We start from the raw sequence: 20,116 nt of genomic DNA on the forward strand, positions 1-20,116 counted from the left end.
CCCAGCCTAGGCTCATTTCCCCACCCAGTCTCTTCTGTTGCTTCTATCTTGGGCCCGTCCTTGTTTCACTGTCCCCAGCTTTAGTCAACATCCTCTAAAAATAAAAAATTTAAAAAGCCAGGCCAGCATGCTCACTGGTTGAGTGTTGACCTATGAACCAGGAGGTCACTGTTGGATTCCCCTCAGGGCACATGCCCCGGTTGCGGGATCGCCAGGGCAGTTGCTGGATCGCTGGGGCGGCAGGAGGCAGCCCATCAAGGATTCCCTCTCATCGTTGATGTTTCTCTCCCTCTCCCTTCATCTCTGAAATCAAAAATCTATATTTTTTTTAAATTGTTATTTTTTTGGCTCAGTGGATAGAGCATAGGCCTGCTGACTGAAGGGTCCCAGCTTCGATTCAGGTCAAGGGCATATGCCCAGGTTGTAGGCTCCATCCCCAGTAGGTGGCGTGCAGGAGGCAGCCAGTCGATGATTCTCATCGTTGATGTTTCTCTTTCCCTCTCCCTTCCTCTCTGAAATCAATAAAAGAATATTTATTTTAAAAAGTATTTTTTTAAATTAAGTACCTCACGTTTTATTTATTTTATTTTTTTAAAATATATTTTATTGATTTTTTACAGAGAGGAAGAGAGAGGGATAGAGAGTTAGAAACATCGATCAGCTGCCTCTTGCACACCCCCTACTGGGGTGTGCCCGCAACCAAGGTACATGCCCTTGACCGGAATCGAACCCGGGACCCTTGAGTCCGCAGGCCCACGCTCTATCCACGGAGCCAAACCGGTTTCGGCTAAAAAGTATTTTTTTGAAAAAGAAATTTAAAGGACAGAACCATAGCACACAATCTTATTCATTTAAAGGTTTAATGAAGAATCTACAGGCAATCAACTAGGAATGAAAAAGTTTGGGGAAGTTAAAAAAAGCGCTATAGATATACTTCCTCAAGAGGTGAAATGCTGAAACTTCCATGTTTGAGTACTTACTCTTTTTGTTTTAAATATATTTGTATTGATTTCAGAAAGGGAGAGGGACAGAAACATCAATGATGAGAATCATTGATCGGCTTCCTCCCGCACGCCCCCTACTGGGGATGGAGCCCGCAACCCCGGCATGTGCCCCAGACCGGAATCCAACCGGGGATCTCAGTCTGCAGGCAGACGCTCTAGGCTGAGTACTTACTCTCTTAAAAAAGCCTCCCTGAGCACTGCGCTTAGGTGCCATCAGCCCTATTGCTGGAACAACAGTGCCATCTTCAGTGGGCGTCCGGCCTCCAGACCGGGAGGCTGTAAATGGAGAGTGTCTTCAGAGTCCGCGGGTCCATCACTCCCTACCCCCGGGTCTCCTTCCACACCCGTCCTGCCCCTCCCGATCCTCCCAGCCTCGGACGATGGGACCGGCAGGGCAGGTCCCGCCAGATGCTCCAGGTATCCGAGGAAGGGCGCACCCAGCCTCTACCCTCAATGTAATCCAGTCACCCCCAATCATCTGGGCTCCACCCTGCCTCTCCGCCTCCAAATCCTATTCCCCGCCGTAGCCCCGCCCCTTCTCTTAGCCCGCCCCACTCCATTAAAGGTTCCAGCTCCAGGCTCCTGGTAGGTACGGATTTTCCGGGAGAGACCGACCACGCTGCTTCAACTCCCCAACGGCTCCGCCTTCCCGCCGGAGCCTGACCCTTCCCAGCGTGCCCGGCGATTCCAGCGTGCGAGGCCCTCGTAGGGCCAGGCCCCGGGGCCTGGCGTAGAGGCGCGAAAGGCAGGCTGGAAGTAGTAGTTCAGGAGTCCCGGAGGACGGCTAGGGGTGGGCTGCGGCGAGGACTCGTTGTCCCAGCGTGCCCTGCGCCTCAGCCCGCGCGCTCGCCCCTTCTCGCTCTTGCCCGCCCGCTGCCTTGCTAGCTCGCGCTTTTGCTCGCGCTCTCCTCGCCAATCGAAGGGGCTCTGGCCACAGCTTGTGGCTAGGGAGGGAGACCCAGGCGGCGGCTCAAGGGAACAAGGCTGCAGTGGTGGTGGCGGCGGGAAGATGTCGGGCGAGGACGAGCAGCAGGAGCAAACTATCGCCGAGGACCTGGTCGTGACCAAGTATAAGATGGGGGGCGACATCGCCAACCGTGAGTACGGCCTCAGGAGTCCGGGGATCTAGGCGGAGAGAAGCAAGGGGGACGGCACTGGGCTGGCCCCGGAGGGGCTGGAGCGGTGGGGTCGTGCGGAGTGAGCTACTGAGGGCCCCGCGCCGGTCCGCTGCGGGTGGCGTGGTAGGAAGACGGTCGCGCCTGGGACCTGAGCGTCCAGGCCTGGGTTGCAGTCCGGAGGTGCGGGCCGGCGACGAGGAAGGGCTCGGAGTAGGGTGCCTGACCCGCGCGGACCCTAGGCCGTTGCTAAGGAGGCGAGGCGGGCGCCTCTCCGGCTCACCCTTTGGTCCGGATCCCTGCCTCCGGCGAGGCCGTCTGGGAAAGGAAGCACCCAGCTGTTGGCAACGGAAGAGCCCCTCTGTTTTGTCGGGGCTCCCCCAGAGTCCGGAGCCAACCGGACGCCGGCACGTGTTGCCGGGTCCCTGTGCGGATCGCCGGGTGCCTTCCTCCGATGCCGTCCCTGACACCAGCTTCCCTCCCACGTGCTTTGCCGAGTCTTTCGTTCCTCACTTCAACTCCTTCCCTTGTGGGAACCCCCTTCTACTCTCGGGCCAGCCCAGGGACCGTTGGAGGGCACCCTTGGAGCTCCTCACCCCCTCTTGGAGATAGATCTGGCTTTTCTTGAAGTTATTCATTACTACCTTCAATTTGTGCAGATAGCCTTAGTTAGCCTTCAACTGCTTGTTCTCAGGGGCTTGACAGCCCCAGCCAGGCAAACTTGTGAATATAGTCCTGGAAAAGGGGGGCACTGATTTTAGGATCTCAGAAGTCATCCTTATTAGGACTGCTCTGACTTTCTCGGCAGCTGCCTGCCACTCTAAGCAGATGCCTCACTTTCTATTTCCTCTATTTACAATTTCACCTTTCCAATTTAAAACCCAGTCGGAGGGGACAGAAAGTGCTTGTCTTTGGGCTTTGAAATGGTTTTGACAGTACGGATTGGTATTTAAGGTGCCTCTGGTCCTATGTTTTGGAAAATCCGAGTTTCAGGCCCCAAAGAATCACAAAAATCAAGTTCAGGATGGACCAGGGAGATGCTTTGTAACATAATGGACATTTAGTATAGTACCCCCGTTTTTGTAACATAATATTAGTGAGTGGTTTGAATCAGAAAAAAATGTTTCCCCTCTTGCACTTCTGTGAGGCACTGTGATCACAGTTACCAGTTTGAAACTTTTAGGTCACATACCTCTTCACAATCTGCCCAAAGCTGTAAGCCATGAGCCTGCCGAGGCCCAGGGACCTTAGATTATACACTTCCCTGGCTTATACGCTTGTTTTTGTGGAAATAAGTCGACATAAATTGAATTACTAACACCTAATTGGGGTGTCTGAAGGGAGAAGGTAGCATTTCACAATGCATCAGCTTTGAGTCAGCAGTTCTGTGCCTGCTTTTCTGTTGTTCCTGACTCCCATAAATTTCTTCTAGTCTGCTTTGCATGTATGTGGGATACTTGGTGAGGATCCCCTTGAATTTCACAATTCTGCCCTACCACACCACAGGTGTCATCTTTGGAAAGTCTGCCTTGCCTAAGGAGAGAGATTGTGTGTGAGCAGTTGTCATATAAGGAAGGGAAGGGAATGATGACGTCTTCATTTTAGGAAAGGAAGGTAGAAACTTAAGAGATGAAAGGTAGGCACATTATAAAAGGCAAGACATGTTCCCTCTTCCAGCCTTAGGGCAGTGTCACTAGGGAGCATTAGAAACTGTGGATCCAGCTTCTAGGTATTGTTGGATTGTAACTTAGACAGCACATCCAGGTCTGACATGGTGGGATTCTGTCCCCAGGGGTACTTCGGTCACTGGTGGAAGCATCCTGCTCAGGTGTGTCGGTGCTGAGCCTGTGTGAGAAAGGTGATGCCATGATTATGGAAGAGACAGGGAAAATTTTCAAGAAAGAAAAAGAAATGAAGAAAGGTAAAGTATCAATCCCCCACTAATTTCCCACATTTGACCCTTATTCGTTCCTGTTTGTTTGTCATAATGATGCAACTCTCACCCCACCTCTGGTTGAGATATTGGAAATTTGGAATGGCAAGTGGGTTATAAGCAGTTTCCTACCCAATCCAAACTGATTAAACTTAGGCAAGACCCCAAAGAAGATCCTTCCATTTTTCTGAGGCATCAGGGCTCTAAGAGAGCAAGGCAGTAAGTAAGGCAGATGATTCTCTCTTTACAGGTATTGCCTTTCCCACCAGTATTTCAGTAAATAACTGTGTATGTCACTTCTCCCCTTTGAAGAGCGACCAGGACTATATTCTCAAGGAAGGTGACTTGGTAAAAATGTAAGTTTAAATCAATTTAAAGCACGCATCTTTTTCCTAAGCACTTATATAGCCCCAGTTGCTAATGCTGTACTCTGCTCTTTCTTTTCAGTGACCTTGGGGTCCATGTGGATGGCTTCATAGCTAATGTGGCTCACACTTTTGTGGTTGGTGTAGCTCAGGTAGGTGGTTTGCTTTGAACTCTGTGCAGCCTGTGGGGAATGGGGGAGGGTGTGCTACTGCTTGCTTCTTATCCCCACCCTCTACTACAGTGGTTCCCAACCTATTTTGGCCATGCCCCACCTAAGCATCTCTAAAATCCTAATCCCCTCCCACCCCACCCCCCCATGACATATAATTCTTATTATTTAAAAAGTGAACTCCTAATCACATGGAGGAAGTCTAAAAGGCTATCAATTTGGTCTAAACAAGCTTCCAAAGAACATGGCATCCATGAAAGAGAAACATAAAAGAACAAAAGGACAGGTGAAGTATTGAGGAAGAAATCACTAAGAAATTGTTAAAAATAATAATATGAAGTGATATGAAAAAATAGCAAATAAAGTTTTAAAACAAATGATAGAGAACTGAAATGCATAAATATGTCACTATATATTTATACACTGTATGTGAGGTCCCTAGAACCATAAAAAATGCAAAATATTCACTGTTAATAACTCATTCTCAAATTGCCCCCCTGTGGGACATGTGCCCCACGTTGGGAACCACTGCTCTACTACCAGGTAAGTTCAGAGACTATAGACCAGGGGTCCTCAAACTTTTTAAACAGGGGGCCAGTTCACTGTCCCTCAGACAGTTGGAGGGCCGGACTATAGTTTAAAAAAAAACTATGAACAAATTCCTATGCACACTGCACATATCTTATTTTGAAGTAAAAAAACAAAACGGCAAAAACACCCGCATGTGGCCCACGGGCCGTAGTTTGAGGACGCCTGCTATAGAGAAATAAAAGGAAAAGGGGGGTATTTTCTCTCCTCATTGACTGGCCTTGCATAATGGGCACACAGATGTTAACTGAATAACCAGCTAAGAGCTTTCCAGGAAGACACTGATTGCATTTCCTTATCTACAGGGGACCCAAGTGACAGGGAGGAAAGCAGATGTCATTAAGGCAGCTCACCTTTGTGCGGAAGCTGCCCTACGCCTGGTCAAACCTGGAAACCAGGTAAGTTTAGTCCAACTCCGAAGCTTGATAGAGCCAAAGGTGCACAAGGCATCTGCACCTATTCTGTGCTGAACTGCCAGCTTCTCCCACAGCCCTCAGACAACATAGCTTTTCAAAATTAGCTGCCTGGCTCAGTAATTGAGCATTAACCTACGAACCAGGAGGTCACGGTTTGATTCCGGGTCAGGGCATATACCTAGGTTGCGGTCTAGATCCCCAGTGTGGGGAGTACAGTCTCTCTCATCATTGATGTTTCTGTGTCTTTCTCCCTCTCCCTCTCTAAAATCAATAAAAAAGCATTTTTTTTAAAATTAGCTACCTCTTAGGGATGGGATTTCTGTAAGAGATGAGGCAGGAGCTAAATAGCTTCATAGTAAACAGCAGACCCTGACTGCCTATCATAGACACTTCCATGCTCACTGTATGGGATATGGAGCTTACATATATCCCCATATGTGATCTTGTTGTGTTTTTGATGTGCGTTGTTTCCCTGAAAATAGTTTGAGGTAGATAGCGTGTAATAACATACAGATGTGTTTTTAAAGGTTATAAATAAAACTGTAATAGTGCTGGTAAACGGGTGACAAAGGGAGACCAAAAGTTAGTTCTGTACCTTGCACGACAATATTGGGAAGCCCAGGTATCATAAACTTTTCATGAATTAATACAATTTAGTGTTTGACTATGCGTGAAGACATTTTTCTAACACTTAAGTGAGTCTTGTTCAGTATTTAAAAGTATTGTCTTTTTTCTTACTTCCTTTGTATACTATCTGTTCTTCATGCTTTTAATCAATTTGTACTTCATCCCCATTTCTACTTAATTGCATAATTTTTACTTAAACCTCAGTTTTCTTATAATGATAACTACTTCACAGCTGTTAAAAAGCACTTTGAACAATGCCCAGCAAACAGTAAACACTTGTGCTAACTATTATTTTTTTATCTTTTTTTTTCACGTTTATTTTTGTTTATATACTTAACTATGTGTAACTTCACTGGAAGGTAGTGTTGTCTAGCTATGACAGACTTTCTGGGTTCTTGCCCTATTGCCACCTCTTTAAAAATAACTTTGAATTTAAATGTCCTCATCTGTAAAATGGGGGAAATAAAATTCCGCCTTATTCTTTATAGGGTTGTAACAATTGAGATGATCCATGTGTAAAATGATTATCACAGTACTTAGTACATAGTTTAATAATATTAGCTGGGATTAGTTATTCACTTTTCTTTTTGTCTAAGAACTGTAGCTTAAGTGAGGATCAGATCATGTTTGAGAGGTAAGAAGGGGAAAATAAGAGTTTGCTGTCCCTTGCCCTAGTCAGTTTGGCTCAGTGGATAGAGGGTCAGCCTGCGGACCTAAGGGTTCCGGGTTTGATTCTGGTCAAGGGTGTGTACCTAGGTTGCAGACTTGATCCCTGGCCCTGGTCTAGGCGTATGGGAGGCAACCAATTGATGTGTCTTTCACATCAATGTTTCTCTCTCTCTTCCCCCTCTCCCTCCTCCTCTTCCCTCCCTTCTACTCTCTAAAAATCAATGGAAAAATATCCTCGGGTGAGGATTAACAAAGAAAGAGTTTGCTGTCCCTTCTCAACAGTTTAGAATGTCAGGTATAATGGAATAAACAAAACTTATCGTCATAAAGCCTGGGTTTGTACCAGGTTCTTTCTGTTAACTGGTTTAGTCCTGAGCAAATCATTTAACCTTTCTGAGCCTCAGTTTCCTCATCTTCTAGATTGGGGTATAGATCTGCCCTGTTCACCTTCCAGAATTGTTTGATTAGACCATCTTTGTGAAAGCTCTTGGTAAAAGGAGATGCAAGGGTAAGGTATGTTTAGGTTGTAGGGATTGATAGGGCTATGACATTAAAAACCAGTGAGAATCCCTTGTACTTGATGGAGGATATTAGAACTCTCAGTTTTTATGCTTCTTATTCACACAGTAGAGAACTTATTAGCCCCTGGTATCTCACCTTTTATTTGATCTTGTACTTCTAGAACACGCAAGTGACCGAAGCCTGGAACAAAGTTGCCCATTCATTTAATTGCACGCCAATAGAAGGTGAGACCTCAGATAACAGGGTTGAGGGTATAAAGTATCAGTGATTTAGCATAATTAAGGCTGTTTTCTTCCCTTGAGATCCATCCTCGCTCTAGCACAGTCTAAGCCAAAAACCTCAGTGCCCTTAGTTTATAGCCAGGTGCTTTTCTCTCATTGGCCACCTCATCAAACTATTTAGGTGGGTGGATTTGGAAACCTTTTGGGATTCTGGATGGTTGGTACCATAAGCTTTGTCCTCTCCACAGGTATGCTGTCACACCAGTTGAAGCAGCATGTCATCGATGGAGAGAAAACCATTATCCAGAATCCCACAGACCAGCAGAAGTAGGTGCCAATCCCACCCTTTACTTTGCACCATACAAGACTAGTCACGAATGTTTTCTTCTATACTTCCAGCCTGACTCCAAACTCCAGAACTACTTATGGTTGTTCCCTTTTTATTCCTTTCAGGAAGGACCACGAGAAAGCTGAATTTGAGGTACATGAAGTATATGCTGTGGATGTTCTCGTCAGCTCAGGAGAGGGCAAGGTGAGGAGTGTTTACAGAGCTAGCAAAGAGGGAGGACTGAGGTTTTGTTCCAGGAGCACCTGAACAAATGTGACCTAACTTACTCTTTTAGGCCAAGGATGCAGGACAGAGAACCACCATTTATAAACGAGATCCTTCTAAACAATATGGCCTGAAAATGAAAACTTCACGTGCCTTTTTCAGTGAGGTTGAAAGGCGTTTTGATGCCATGCCATTTACTTTAAGGTATACTGCACTTCACAAGGCTAGGGCTTGGAACTAGTGTGACTCATAGACCACACACCCAGGAATACTATTCCCTCCTCCACCCTTCCCTGCCTCCCCCTCCCCTCCTGCCTGGACTTGTAGCTCCAGCCTGCATGCAAGGGTTCTCTTATGCTCCCTGTCTCCCTCATTGAAGAGAATATAAAAGAGCAATCCTAAGCATGATTTCTGCCTGAGGGTAGGATCTATTTAAAAGCATGAGCAAAGTGGTGAGACTTGATAGGGAGTTAAGGATACCTGAATTTGTCTTCCCCTACCCAGAGCATTTGAAGATGAGAAGAAGGCCCGGATGGGTGTGGTGGAATGCGCCAAACATGAACTGCTGCAGCCATTTAATGTTCTCTATGAGAAGGAGGGTAAGTTCTAAAAGGAGAGTTTCACTTTGGAACTGGTTATATGGTCCCTCCTTTCTCCCTATGGCTTATAGAAAAAGGATACAACAAGGGAACATTTTATCAAAACATTTCTCTCTCCCATAGGCGAATTTGTTGCCCAGTTTAAATTTACAGTTCTGCTCATGCCCAATGGCCCCATGCGGATAACCAGTGGTCCCTTCGAGCCTGACCTTTACAAGTCTGACAAGGAGGTCCAGGATGTAGAGCTCAAGGTTAGTGTGGGCTGGAAAGTGGTTGAGCACATGGAACCTGTCCTGAAAGTGAGGACTAAATGTAAGCCAAGTCCTGGAAAAGAGGTAGGTACAGGGTTGAAAGTAAGACTGTTTTCTCCAACGTCCTCAAAATGTGTTTTCCTTCTTCCTATTTTCCCAGGCCCTCCTCCAGAGTTCTGCAAGTCGGAAAACCCAGAAAAAGAAAAAAAAGAAGGTGTGTTATTATCCCTCTTTGGCAGGATGAACCTGATCCCTTTTTATTCCACCTTCCTGGGTTGTGGTGGGGCATAGATTTTTGCATATCCTTATTTCCCCCCTTCTCAGGCCTGTCCTAGAGAATTAGGATATTTTTGTCCATGGTCCCCCAAACACTCCCCTAAGGAAACTTACACGTCTCCATCTTCTTTCCATGAATGTAGGCCTCCAAGACTGCAGAGAATGCCACCAGTGGGGAAACATTAGAAGAGAATGAAGCTGGGGACTGAGGTGGGTCCCATCTCCCCAGCTAGCCGCTCCTGCCTCATCCCCTTCCCACCACACCCCAGGCTCTGTGAAGTGCAGTTCGTCTTCTCCACCCAGGACCACCAGCAGAGCAGGGGTCTCCCTGCCCCCATCCCAGTCCCCCAACCCAACCCCCTTCCAACAAGAACCAGCTCCAACTGACTCTGGTCTTGGGAGGCCAGGCTTCCCAGCCACCGAAGACTACTTTAACTAGAAAAGAGAAATTGAACAATAAAATCAGGAATCAAAATCCATCGTCTTCAAGCCCCTCTTTCTAGCCTTTTTCTACTACTGTCTGCTTGGTAAGGTTTACGGCCCTACAACAGCAGGGAGGAGGCTAAAGGAGCCACCACCACTCAAGATTCAGCTGAAATTTTTATATACTCTGATGTCAGCATTTTCCCTTCTGTTGGGGCTTGTTCCTCTCTTTTTCCACTCTCCATAAGTATTTTATCTGGCCTCAAAGTAGAGAGGAGCTGTTCTTCAGGTTGTTTTATTCACATGTGGTAGGTTCCTTTTCTGATCCAGGCTATCTGGTCAGGCCCCTCCTTTTTTTAGGAGCTGGAGCTTGCACTTACCAAGGGATTCTCATCTATGAAACGGATCCTCATTTGTAAATCTTTATAGTCATTTTTGTTCTGTGTAGGACTCTTCTCCCCCAACGCCCCCACCCCCCACAAAAAAAAAACAACAAAAAACTGTAAAGGAGGAATTAATTTTAACCAGTCCATTTCTTTGGAGTCAGTGGGGTCTTCCCTTGCTCCATCTTACAAACCTGAGCTGAAAGCTCAACTGCGGTTTTGTTCCCTGTTTGAAATACTTTGACCTCCCTCTCTTGAGAGAAAGACCAGGAACCAGAGGAGCAGACTGACTGAAGAGACAACTCCTGGCTTTCTAAGCTGTGTGGACTTGAATTGGATGAATTGCTAGGGGTTTGGAGAGAAAGGTGATGAATTTCATTCAGTACCTCTGGCATGCTGTCCCAGGGAAACTAGGGCTCCCGCCGCTAACTTATGAGGTTTTTAAACACTGAAAATGACATGGCGTTAAAATAAATTTGGATTTGCTCATAATCATGTGCCTTTGCTGCTCTTATTTGATGGAGGTGGGGGGAGTGTTAGTTGAAGTGGTGATCATTTGGAGCTGTTTCTCTGTGTTGCTATATACTAACTCTAAAACAATACTTGCTCAACCCAAAGACATAAATCCTTAATTCTCTGAATTAAGGTAGTAAATTTTCTTATGGGAGCTTGATTTAGTTTTCTAAAGTAAAACCATCAACCTTGCTGCTGACACTTTGTTCAGGACTAGCACATTTAATGTGTACTGAAAAAAACAAAACACTATACAGGTGTTTGTCTGGATTTAGGAAGCCAGGAAAAATGCCTTTAGTGTTATACAAGTTGTCAGAGCCAGCCTAAAATGAATAATTAGATTTGAGTATCTTACATGTCAGGCATGCTGTCCTGGAGATAATACAGTGAACAAAACATGGAGCTCTTCATAAGAGCTCGTAGGCTAGGCAATCAACAGGTGAAAGCCTGGTGGATTTGATATTTGATAATGAAGTAATTCTGATGGAATTTTTTGTTTTCAAAAACTATTGTGATATGAAAATACTAGAACTACTTAAGCACTTAGGACAAGGGCCCCAAGTTTTAAAAACCTTGTTTTGATAGAGCTAAAAGGGTGATATATTAATGCATAAGTTACAAAGGGAAACCATCAAAAAAGGGATTATAATAAACCTTGCAAGCCCTGACCAGTGTGCTCAGTGGTTAGAGCACCTGCCCGCACACCGTTATGTGTGGCCGGGTTGGATTTCTGGTCAAAAGCTGTTGCCTTGGTTACAGGTTTGCTATCCCACCCTGTCGGGGAGAGCAGGCGGCTACCAATGGATGTGTCTCACATTGATGTTTCTCCCTCACCCCTCCCCACCTTCTACTCAAAAATCAATGGAAAAAATATCCTCAGGTGAGAATTAACAAAAAATAAAAACCTTGCAGTATCAAAGTAAATAAGGCCAAGTCGGCTTAAGGATTTTTTTCCATCCTTTGTAACTGTGTCCACATCTTTACCTATCTGTTTACTGGGTGCCCCTCACCTGTCTATACCCTGAGACGGGGAGTTCTTTATCTTAAAAACCAAATACCATTCTTGCCCTAGAGAAGAGAGCCATCTTCCCCTCTCCGTTGGTAGAATCACTGAAGTGTTTTCTGAACAAGATGCACCGTGGCAAGGAACCTAATGACATTCGGCCTCAGGCATTGTTGGGTAAGACCACGGTTGGCTAGGAAAAAGTTTATCTAAAACAGCGACCGTTTTTTGGTAATATGACAGCTTTCTTGACAACCCAACTTTACATTTTTCCATGTTCTGGAACCTTAGGACCTTCGGGGGAGGTTCTGAGATAGTCTCCCTGCAGCAATTGCGTTTAAAAATAAGGCAAACCAGTAAACAAATGAGGAATTCTTATAAAGTACGCACCTATTTATAATAAAATGGAGGGTGTCATCAGGAAACTGCAACTCCCATGAAGCAACGAGAGAGAAGGAGGAAGTCGCTATCCTTTGCTCGCCAGCACCTCGAGGTCTCACACTGGAAATAGGTGATCACGTTTAAATAACGTCCTCACAACAACACGGGGCGGGGAACTTTGTAACTCAAACTCAAAATACCCCGCTTTCCAAGAGGACAACATCACTTATGAGGTATCTGAAAGGGGCCGGAAGCCATTGTTACTCCCCCGGAAGGCGGGCCAATCAGCGGAAGTGACGACAGCGAACGCTCCCTTAAATAGCGGTAGGCGGGCGCTGAGCGCTCTCTCGGCCTTAGCGCCATCTTCTTAGGTGGGTGTTTCTGTCGACTGTGTGTGGATCCCACGTACAATCCATTAACATCTGGTCTCTGCACGTACCATCATCACAGCCAACTAACTGTACCCTTTTTCTCTTTGCCCGTAGAAACCTCTGCGCCATGAGAGCCAAGGTAAGCACTCCCTGGTGGTAAGCTGAGGCTGTAGGACTTGAACATGGGGGGGGTGGAGACTAGGCAAGGGAAGTCCGCCATGGCTCCCGAGCCGCTGGTTCTCCAGGGTGTCCGAGGGGTGGGAGAGGAAGGGTGGTTTGGGGAGAAGCAGAGGAGGTGGTTGGGTAACTGCTGTGAGGAAAGAGCGCATGTGGAATTCGGAGTTTACTGCAGGTGTGGGGGGTTAGGCCAAATTATTGACGTGATTACTGCGATTAAGCCCTCATTTGGTCGAGAACGTGCCTGATTCCAAAGAATGCTCTCCACATCCCTATCTAAACCTGTCAAAAACTAATGACCTTTTTTTTTTTATTCCTTGCCTCTGGTTATAATCGGTGGCCAGTGGAGGAAGAAGCGAATGCGCAGGTATGTTGAGACTTTGCAGGCCCTGGAGGAGGGAAGTGAGGTGGTGCATGCCTTAAACAAAACTTGGGAGGGACGTTTGGTTTAGAAATCTTAAAAGAATTTTGGGTGTAAAACGTTTTGAGCACTGACTTGTCAGAGCCAGGGATTGAACACAAAAGACAAGAGAATGTAGTGCTTCATCTTGTCACCACCCTGTGTTGTGGGCTTGAGGGCAAGGCGTGTATTGTGTCTGCTTTTCAGGCTGAAGCGCAAAAGAAGAAAGATGAGGCAGAGGTCCAAGTAAACCGCAAGCTTGTGCACCGGGAAAGCCACAGGAGAAGAGGGAGGCCAGAGGCCAGGGGGCCGGCCCAAGCTGTCGGACTGCGTGCCGGCTGTCTAGAACGTCTCCGTGGGATCTGGAACATTCATACGGGCCATCTGAACAACGCGGCCGCCTTTTGACAGACCCACCCTGCTCTTACAAAAACAGTCTCTCTTGGATCTTTGCCCTGGACCCGTGACATTCTGGACTGATTCTGTTCTCAGTTGTGGCTGAATGTAACGTGCACAATAAATCATCTCCTGTCTTAGCTGAAGGAAAAGATAATGTCTGCTTTGTGGTTTTTATGGTTCCATTGGCTGGGGATTCTGTCAGTACCGCGGGCCCTGTTACTACCCGATGCAGTAGAATGTCGAGCTACAAGCTGCCCCCGGGGTGGGTCCTGCCCCTACCCGACGTCCGGTCCCGGGCCTTCGGAGTAGTGGAAGCCTGGGGACAGGTATCGCGATAGTTCTTGGGCAAATGGTTCGGTCTCTACTCGTCTCCTGGCCTACGTTACGTTACGGGTTTTTAAACGTTTTTGCTGTCCTGTTACCATGGTGACACGCAAAGCTTGCTGGGAACTTCCTGCGGCTAGTCGCGCAGGTACTGTACACACCATAGAGTATAGTTCCGGGTCTGGTGGCTAGAGCGCCTATTTCTTCCGCAGGAAGCGGAAGGGCCGCTGGGTGGGCGGCTCTTTGTCGAAGCTAGAGGACCGGCAGGCGGCAGCAGCAACTACGGCGGCGGTGGCAGGTGAGGGAGGCGGGAGACAGGTGGAGGCCGCGCCCGGAGGGGAGGAGTCGTCGCCGGCCCAGCGGCCGGGCTCGGCCGGCTACGAAAGGCCCCCCAGGACCGAGCTGGCTCTTCTCATGCCCCAGCGCCGAGCCCCTTTTCTAACTGACCTCGCTTTGCGAGCAAACGCTAGCTCCATGACGTCACAGCCGTGCCCATCCCCTCAGCTTGATGTCACCCGCAGTCCCGCTCCCCGCTTCACTTCGTGTTCACTTAATGTCCTGTTCACCGGGCCCACGGCTGAGCTCTGGCGGCACCGCACGGAACCTGCCAAGCTAGAAGATTTGCTGCGGGAAACTCCTAGGACTTTTCGCAAACTCGGGTGTTGCGGAGCGTCATAATCACTGCCCCCAAGTCTAGTCTGCCATCCATCCCACTGCACTGTCAGTCTCGGCCCTTGCACAGCTCCACAGGCGGAGTTCCTAATCCCAACCCCAAGCCGGACTCTGACCCCCATATCCTCCATTTGAGGCAGGGCTCCCCTCACCCTTTGTTCACCCAGGGCTGGTTATCCAACCCATCCTTCTAGGCTCTCCAACTTAGTCCTATCTTTTGCTTTTCTTACTTGCAACTTCTCCCTTTGGTGAAGTTCAGTTGAAACTCTGAGGAAATCTTGATGTGCCCAGAGTTCTTGCCGTTTTGTCAGACTTATTTCTTGTAACTGTCAGCCCATAGTCCTCCATTCTTACCCTTTCTCCCACCGAAGTATCTGTTTTGTTCCTGTTCAGAACCCAGCAGTGATGTGGCGGTGGAGACCCACAGGAGCCCCGGACTTCACCTGAGCTACCTCAGGTATCGAATAATCCTGGGAGAGTGGGTGGGGAGGAATACCATATCTCATCATCTGTATCTGGTGGGACTTGCACCGTGGGCCAGGCTTGGAAAGATGGCATTTAATTTTCACCAGGTCATTTCCCTTTTAGTAAAAGTTCGTATTTCCTCTTTTACCACTTGATTGTTTCTGTTATCCTGGGACTACCTCCCTTTGGAGGAAAAGGACCCTTCTTCTTTTACAGATTCTCTTGTAACGTTGGCCGCTGGTGGGTTCATTTTAGGGAGATCTGAAGGCAAAGTCAAGGCAACCAAGTGGTGGTTGTGGGAGATCAAAGCCAGAGAAATTGTTTCCCCTTACATTCTCCAGGCCAGGGGAAACAATATGACGTTTTCCTATTTGAACAGCAGGGGGAGCCGGAACACTGCCTAGGAAAGGTTTCCCAGGTCAGACACATGGTAGCCAGGACTCCCAGTCTTGTGGGGGGTGGGGTGAGGGGCGGGCTAGAACCAGGGCAGTGGACTGACATTCCAGAGCTCTCTTGGGAAAGATGAGACTTAAGAAGCTTTTATAGCGTCTATAAATAAAGAGGATCTTTATGGGGTGAGGAATGGTGTGGTTTGATGTCAGTGGTATCTTCCCATGGAGGGTTAGGAGGGGATAGAATGGGAAAGTAAGGTCACTTGTTCCTGTGAAATTAACTCCTTCTTCCTGCTTTTGTTCTTCGGTAGTCTATAGGTTTTGTCCTTTGGTAGTCTGTAAGTGGAGAGTCTAGCTGTAGAACTCTTCCCCTGAAATGGAGAGGAGGGAGCTGACCACACTGGGGTCGATAGTGGTATTGAGCTGGGAGGGAATACTAAAAAATGACACGTTTATGGACTGCCTTCAGGGTGGTGACACAAGTCTCTTCACTCAAGCTTTCCTGGGGTCTAGAGATATGATACTTCACAGAGCCGTTACCTGAAATCCCATGAAGAGGGGGTTAAGGGAAGTTTTGTCATCAGCATTCCATATCCACAGCCCTAGTGGCTCACCAGCCCATCTTGGCCACGATTCCCAGTACCCTCCTAGCCTATTCAGACACTGACAGTTTTAATTTCATTTCCACAACTTTAATAAGGTCAATTCAAAAGGGGAAATAAAATCCAGTACTATTCTATCCCTGCCCCCCCTTGGCCTGCATTCATTAGTGAGATGAGATGGCTTCACCCCCAGCTCCCTCCCTTCTCCATTAGCCAGGCAAGTGTGAATCATTCTGTCCCAGACCAGGTGCACAAGAGCCTGGGCGGGACTTCTGACAAGCCAGCCAGTCGGGGCAGAATTCTCACCCCTAAGGTTCTCCATCTCCAAAGCCATTGCCCCTCTGGCCTGCCTCTTGCTGGACTGCCTACCCTAAAGTCGGGAAGAGTGTGGCCTCTCTGGAGGACTCTTGTTTGACGCAGTTCTTCTCTTTCCTAGTGGTCACCAAGGGTGGCAAGAAGAAGAAGAAAGCCCTGAGTTGGGGGGGACCAGGATGCCTGACCGGGACAGCTATGCCAACGGCACTGGGAGCGGCGGTGGAGGCCCTGGAAGTGGTAGCAGCGAGGAGGCCAGTGGAACAGGGCCAGGCAGTGGAGGGGCCAGCTCAGATGCCATCTGTAGAGACTTCCTGAGGAATGTGTGCAAACGAGGCAAGCGTTGCCGATATCGCCATCCAGACATGAGTGAGGTGTCCAACTTGGGGGTGAGCAAAAATGAGTTCATCTTCTGCCATGACTTCCAGAACAAGGAGTGTAGTCGCCCAAACTGCCGATTCATCCATGGCTCCAAAGAGGATGAGGATGGGTATAAGAAGACCGGAGAGCTTCCCCCTCGGCTGAGGCAGAAAGTCGCAGCAGGCCTGGGCCTTTCTCCAGCTGACCTACCGAATGGCAAGGAGGAGGTCCCTATCTGCCGGGATTTTCTCAAAGGTGACTGCCAGAGAGGAGCCAAGTGCAAGTTCCGTCATCTACAACGGGATTTTGAATTTGATACTAGGGGTGGAGGAGGCACTGGTGGTGGGGGCTCAACAGGCCCAGTCCCCCCAGGACGACGTCATGATCTCTATGATATCTTTGACCTCCCTGACAGGGGCTTTGAGGACCATGAGCCAGGTCCCAAGCGCCGGCGAGGTGGATGCTGTCCCCCAGATGGCCCCCATTTTGAATCTTATGACTATAGCCTGGCTCCACCCCGAGGGGTGGAGTGCAGGCTGCTAGAGGAGGAGAATGCCATGCTCAGGAAGCGGGTAGAGGAGCTAAAGAAGCAGGTCAGCAACCTTCTGGCTACCAATGAGGTACTCCTGGAACAAAATGCCCAGTTCCGCAATCAGGCCAAGGTCATGACCCTGAGCTCTACTGCACCAGCAACTGAGCAGACTCTGGCTCCCACTGTGGGTACTGTTGCCACTTTTAACCATGGCATTGCCCAGACTCACACTACTCTCAGCAGCCAGGCTCTACAGCCTCGGCCTGTGTCTCAGCAAGAACTGGTAGCCCCCGCCGGAGCTCCAGCTGCTCCCCCAACTAATGCTGCACCTCCTGCTGCTCCACCACCCCCACCCCCACACTTGAACCCAGAGATCACGCCACTGTCAGCTGCTCTGGCTCAAACAATTGCCCAGGGAATGGCACCCCCACCCGTCTCCATGGCTCCTGTGGCTGTATCTGTGGCTCCTGTGGCCCCTGTGGCTGTATCGATGGCCCAACCCTTGGCAGGAATCACAATGAGCCACACCACCACTCCCATGGTGACTTACCCCATTGCTTCCCAGAGCATGCGTATCACAGCCATGCCACACTGATGGGGCTACTACTGGACACTCCCCTGCTAGAGCCTCCCAGGGCTGGGATCCAGGGAGTCCTTTACCCACCCACTCGCCTAGCCCTCCCAGGCCCCGTCTAAAGGCTTATTCAAGAACTAGGACAAGAGACTACGAGGAGTTTACTTCTGAGAAGGGGTTGGGCTGGTGGGTTTTCTCTCACCTCCCTTATATGAGGGTCCTCTTGTCCATCTTTAAGTCTCACAGAGGGGCTTGCATAGGAGTGCAGACTGAAGCCAGCAGAGAGGAAGGCCCGGCTGAGGGGTTGAGTGTCCCCTGATGGGAAGATGGGGACATGCCTGGTCTCGTCCTCTCTCCTGCACAGCACAGGTTCCAGCACTGGCTTTGGAAGAAAACAGTACCCAGAGGGAAAGCCAGGAGAGATTGGGAAGTGGGTGGCCAGAAGAGGAGGCCTAATGGGAGCCTTCAGACAACTTGGGACGTAGTTGAGTTGGACAGTAACTGCTCCTGGGCCGGTAGCAAGGCGGGGACCACAGTAATCCAGCCCAAAGACTAGGGGAGCATTCATTACCTGGGCTTGGCCTGGAAATTCACAGGGCAGGGCCCACCACTTTCCAAAGAAATAAAAAACAATTGTTTTTAACAAACGAAGGCAGTGAAAACTTGCTTAGATTTCCTGTGTGGAATACGGGAGCAGTAAATAGATGTCATGCCAAAATGGGATAAAGACCCCCCACCCTCAGAGCTGGGATAAAGTTGGATGGAGACCAGTGAAGAAGGGTAGGGACCCAGAAGAAGACCAGATGCGGCTTTGGGGAAGGCACTTTGTGAGGTAAAAGCATTGGAGCCACCTAGTCCAGTTTAAAAATAGTCCCATCTGTTCTGGTTTCTATCTGCATGAACTATTCCCAGGTTGCCTTAGTAACCAGGGCTCCTAGGGTCATTTAGGGGGGCAGGTACTAAGGAGGGTGGATGTGCTGGAAAATGGGAATGGAATATGTATTGACAGATCCCTTATGCAAACAGAGCAAGGCGGGTGGTGATTGCTGTCTTGAGTTATTGATGGCAGTTAATGTCCCTCTTATCCCTTCCTTAGTTACCAATGCCTTAAACCTTTAAGGCTTGGGAGGTGCTGGGAAAAGGAGAGTTCTGGGGATACAAGTCTCAGAATTCCTTCCTTCCCTCTGCTTCCACATAGGACCACATTGGTTTTAAATCTAATTAAAAGTCAAGGCCGAGGGCCCCAATAGCCAAACCTCAGATCCTCCTCGGCTCATAGCTGATACGGGAAACAACTCAGGTGTCTGATCTAATGGGATTGTGGGTTTGGGGGTAGAGACAGTGATCCTGGGTGGTTCTCCCCCATCTTACTTCCTGCTACCTCTTGCTCTCTTGTCTGCTTGATCATTCAGGATATACCTGGGTTTGGAGTTGGTGGGCTAGGTCAAGGCAAGGCCAGTAAAAAAAAAAAAAGAATCTAAAGACTAAAAATGGGCAAATACTAAAATATTGTTTGTGGATTTTAGAAACTACGCATTGATAAGTTAAATGTTGATTTTCTGGCACAAGTTTGGATTATTAAAAGAGATGGTTTATGAATATTTAAAGACAAGTGTGATCATAGATACCAACATGAATTCATCCCAGCCAAATGCTGACCCATTAACAGGCCCAGTCCCCCCAGGACGACGTCATGATCTCTATGATATCTTTGACCTCCAGATCTCTATGATAATCTGCTGACCCATTATACTTTCTTCTTGCCAAGTATCTCTAAAGAGGTAGATTTGGGAAACTATACATTGTGTGTCCTTTATTAACATCCTCTAGCTAAAGACCACCAGGAATACACCTGCAGTTGAACAAGTTGGGTTTAATGCTCATAGGAATGATGGAGAGAGCATGCCATGGGGAACTGTGGTGTTAGAAAGTGAAAGGGTATTAGGAGTTATAGGACTTGCATTTTGGTTAACTGATTTGGGGGAAGGTTTCAGGAAGTGGGATTTCATTCTGGATTGAGTGATCTCTGAAAAGCAGGGATAGATAATTCTATGATTTCTTTATTTTATCCTGATAAAGGGCAGACTAGAGTGAAGCAAAGTTGTAATTGGTAATGAAACAGTAGTCACTCAGCTGGATGAGAGGGATGTTTGCCATCCTGTGGTTTGCACACTGACCTTGATTTGTACTTAAACAAAATTGTGATAGTCACTGAATGCCCTTGTCCTATGCTGGTGTTTTGTGAGATTGTGTCCAATAGTAGAGCACCATTTCCTACCTATGAGCCCAGGTCAGCCCCTCACAACTCTGAAGCCTAGCTGTGTCAGGCCAGTTCCTAAATGCCAGGAGCTGCTTTCCTCTTTCTCACCTCCAAAATCATTACAAATAAAAGAATAATTATGGTTCCTTTAATAGTAGAGTTTGGTGGATCCAAACTGAACATGTATAAATGTTGATTAGTGCATTCATGTTAGAGAAATCTAGTGATATACCCAAGAGGTATGTTTTATTGAAAACTTGTATA

The 20,116-nt window shown here is 48.0% G+C and overlaps 2 protein-coding genes across 2 annotated transcripts; both read left to right on the forward strand.

Annotated features, from left to right (window-relative positions):
* The first annotated feature begins 1,593 nt into the window (after nucleotides 1-1,593).
* PA2G4 (proliferation-associated 2G4) lies at nucleotides 1,594-13,513 on the forward strand. Its single transcript, XM_079775142.1, has 16 exons — nucleotides 1,594-2,101; nucleotides 3,912-4,040; nucleotides 4,303-4,408; nucleotides 4,500-4,569; nucleotides 5,481-5,573; nucleotides 7,570-7,633; nucleotides 7,879-7,957; nucleotides 8,084-8,162; nucleotides 8,254-8,387; nucleotides 8,688-8,782; nucleotides 8,906-9,033; nucleotides 9,194-9,247; nucleotides 9,453-12,383; nucleotides 12,498-12,522; nucleotides 12,905-12,927; nucleotides 13,168-13,513. The coding sequence occupies exons 1-13, from the start codon at nucleotides 2,014-2,016 to the stop codon at nucleotides 9,516-9,518; spliced, it is 1,185 nt and encodes a 394-aa protein (XP_079631268.1). The 5' UTR covers nucleotides 1,594-2,013; the 3' UTR covers nucleotides 9,519-12,383; nucleotides 12,498-12,522; nucleotides 12,905-12,927; nucleotides 13,168-13,513.
* A 426-nt stretch (nucleotides 13,514-13,939) lies between these two features.
* ZC3H10 (zinc finger CCCH-type containing 10) lies at nucleotides 13,940-19,253 on the forward strand. Its single transcript, XM_079775937.1, has 3 exons — nucleotides 13,940-13,981; nucleotides 14,749-14,812; nucleotides 16,251-19,253. Exon 3 carries the CDS (start codon nucleotides 16,306-16,308, stop codon nucleotides 17,611-17,613), a length of 1,308 nt encoding a protein of 435 aa, XP_079632063.1. The 5' UTR covers nucleotides 13,940-13,981; nucleotides 14,749-14,812; nucleotides 16,251-16,305; the 3' UTR covers nucleotides 17,614-19,253.
* The last annotated feature ends 863 nt before the right edge of the window (nucleotides 19,254-20,116 follow it).

The sequence above is a fragment of the Cnephaeus nilssonii genome, assembly GCF_951640355.1.
Source record: "Cnephaeus nilssonii genome assembly, chromosome: 6".
In the NCBI taxonomy this organism is placed as follows: Eukaryota; Metazoa; Chordata; class Mammalia; order Chiroptera; family Vespertilionidae; genus Cnephaeus; species Cnephaeus nilssonii.

What these genes read in the sequence shown, in the direction of transcription:
- ZC3H10 (XM_079775937.1), top strand. Translation starts at nt 16,306, where the DNA reads ATGCCTGACCGGGACAGCTATGCCAACGGCACTGGGAGCGGCGGTGGA.
- PA2G4 (XM_079775142.1), top strand. Translation starts at nt 2,014, where the DNA reads ATGTCGGGCGAGGACGAGCAGCAGGAGCAAACTATCGCCGAGGACCTG. An exon ending in GAAGGTGACTTGGTAAAAAT is followed by an intron (nt 4,409 to 4,499) that starts GTAAGTTTAAAT and finishes CTTTCTTTTCAG; the next exon opens with TGACCTTGGGGTCCATGTGG. An exon ending in AGAAAAAGAAAAAAAAGAAG is followed by an intron (nt 9,248 to 9,452) that starts GTGTGTTATTAT and finishes CCATGAATGTAG; the next exon opens with GCCTCCAAGACTGCAGAGAA.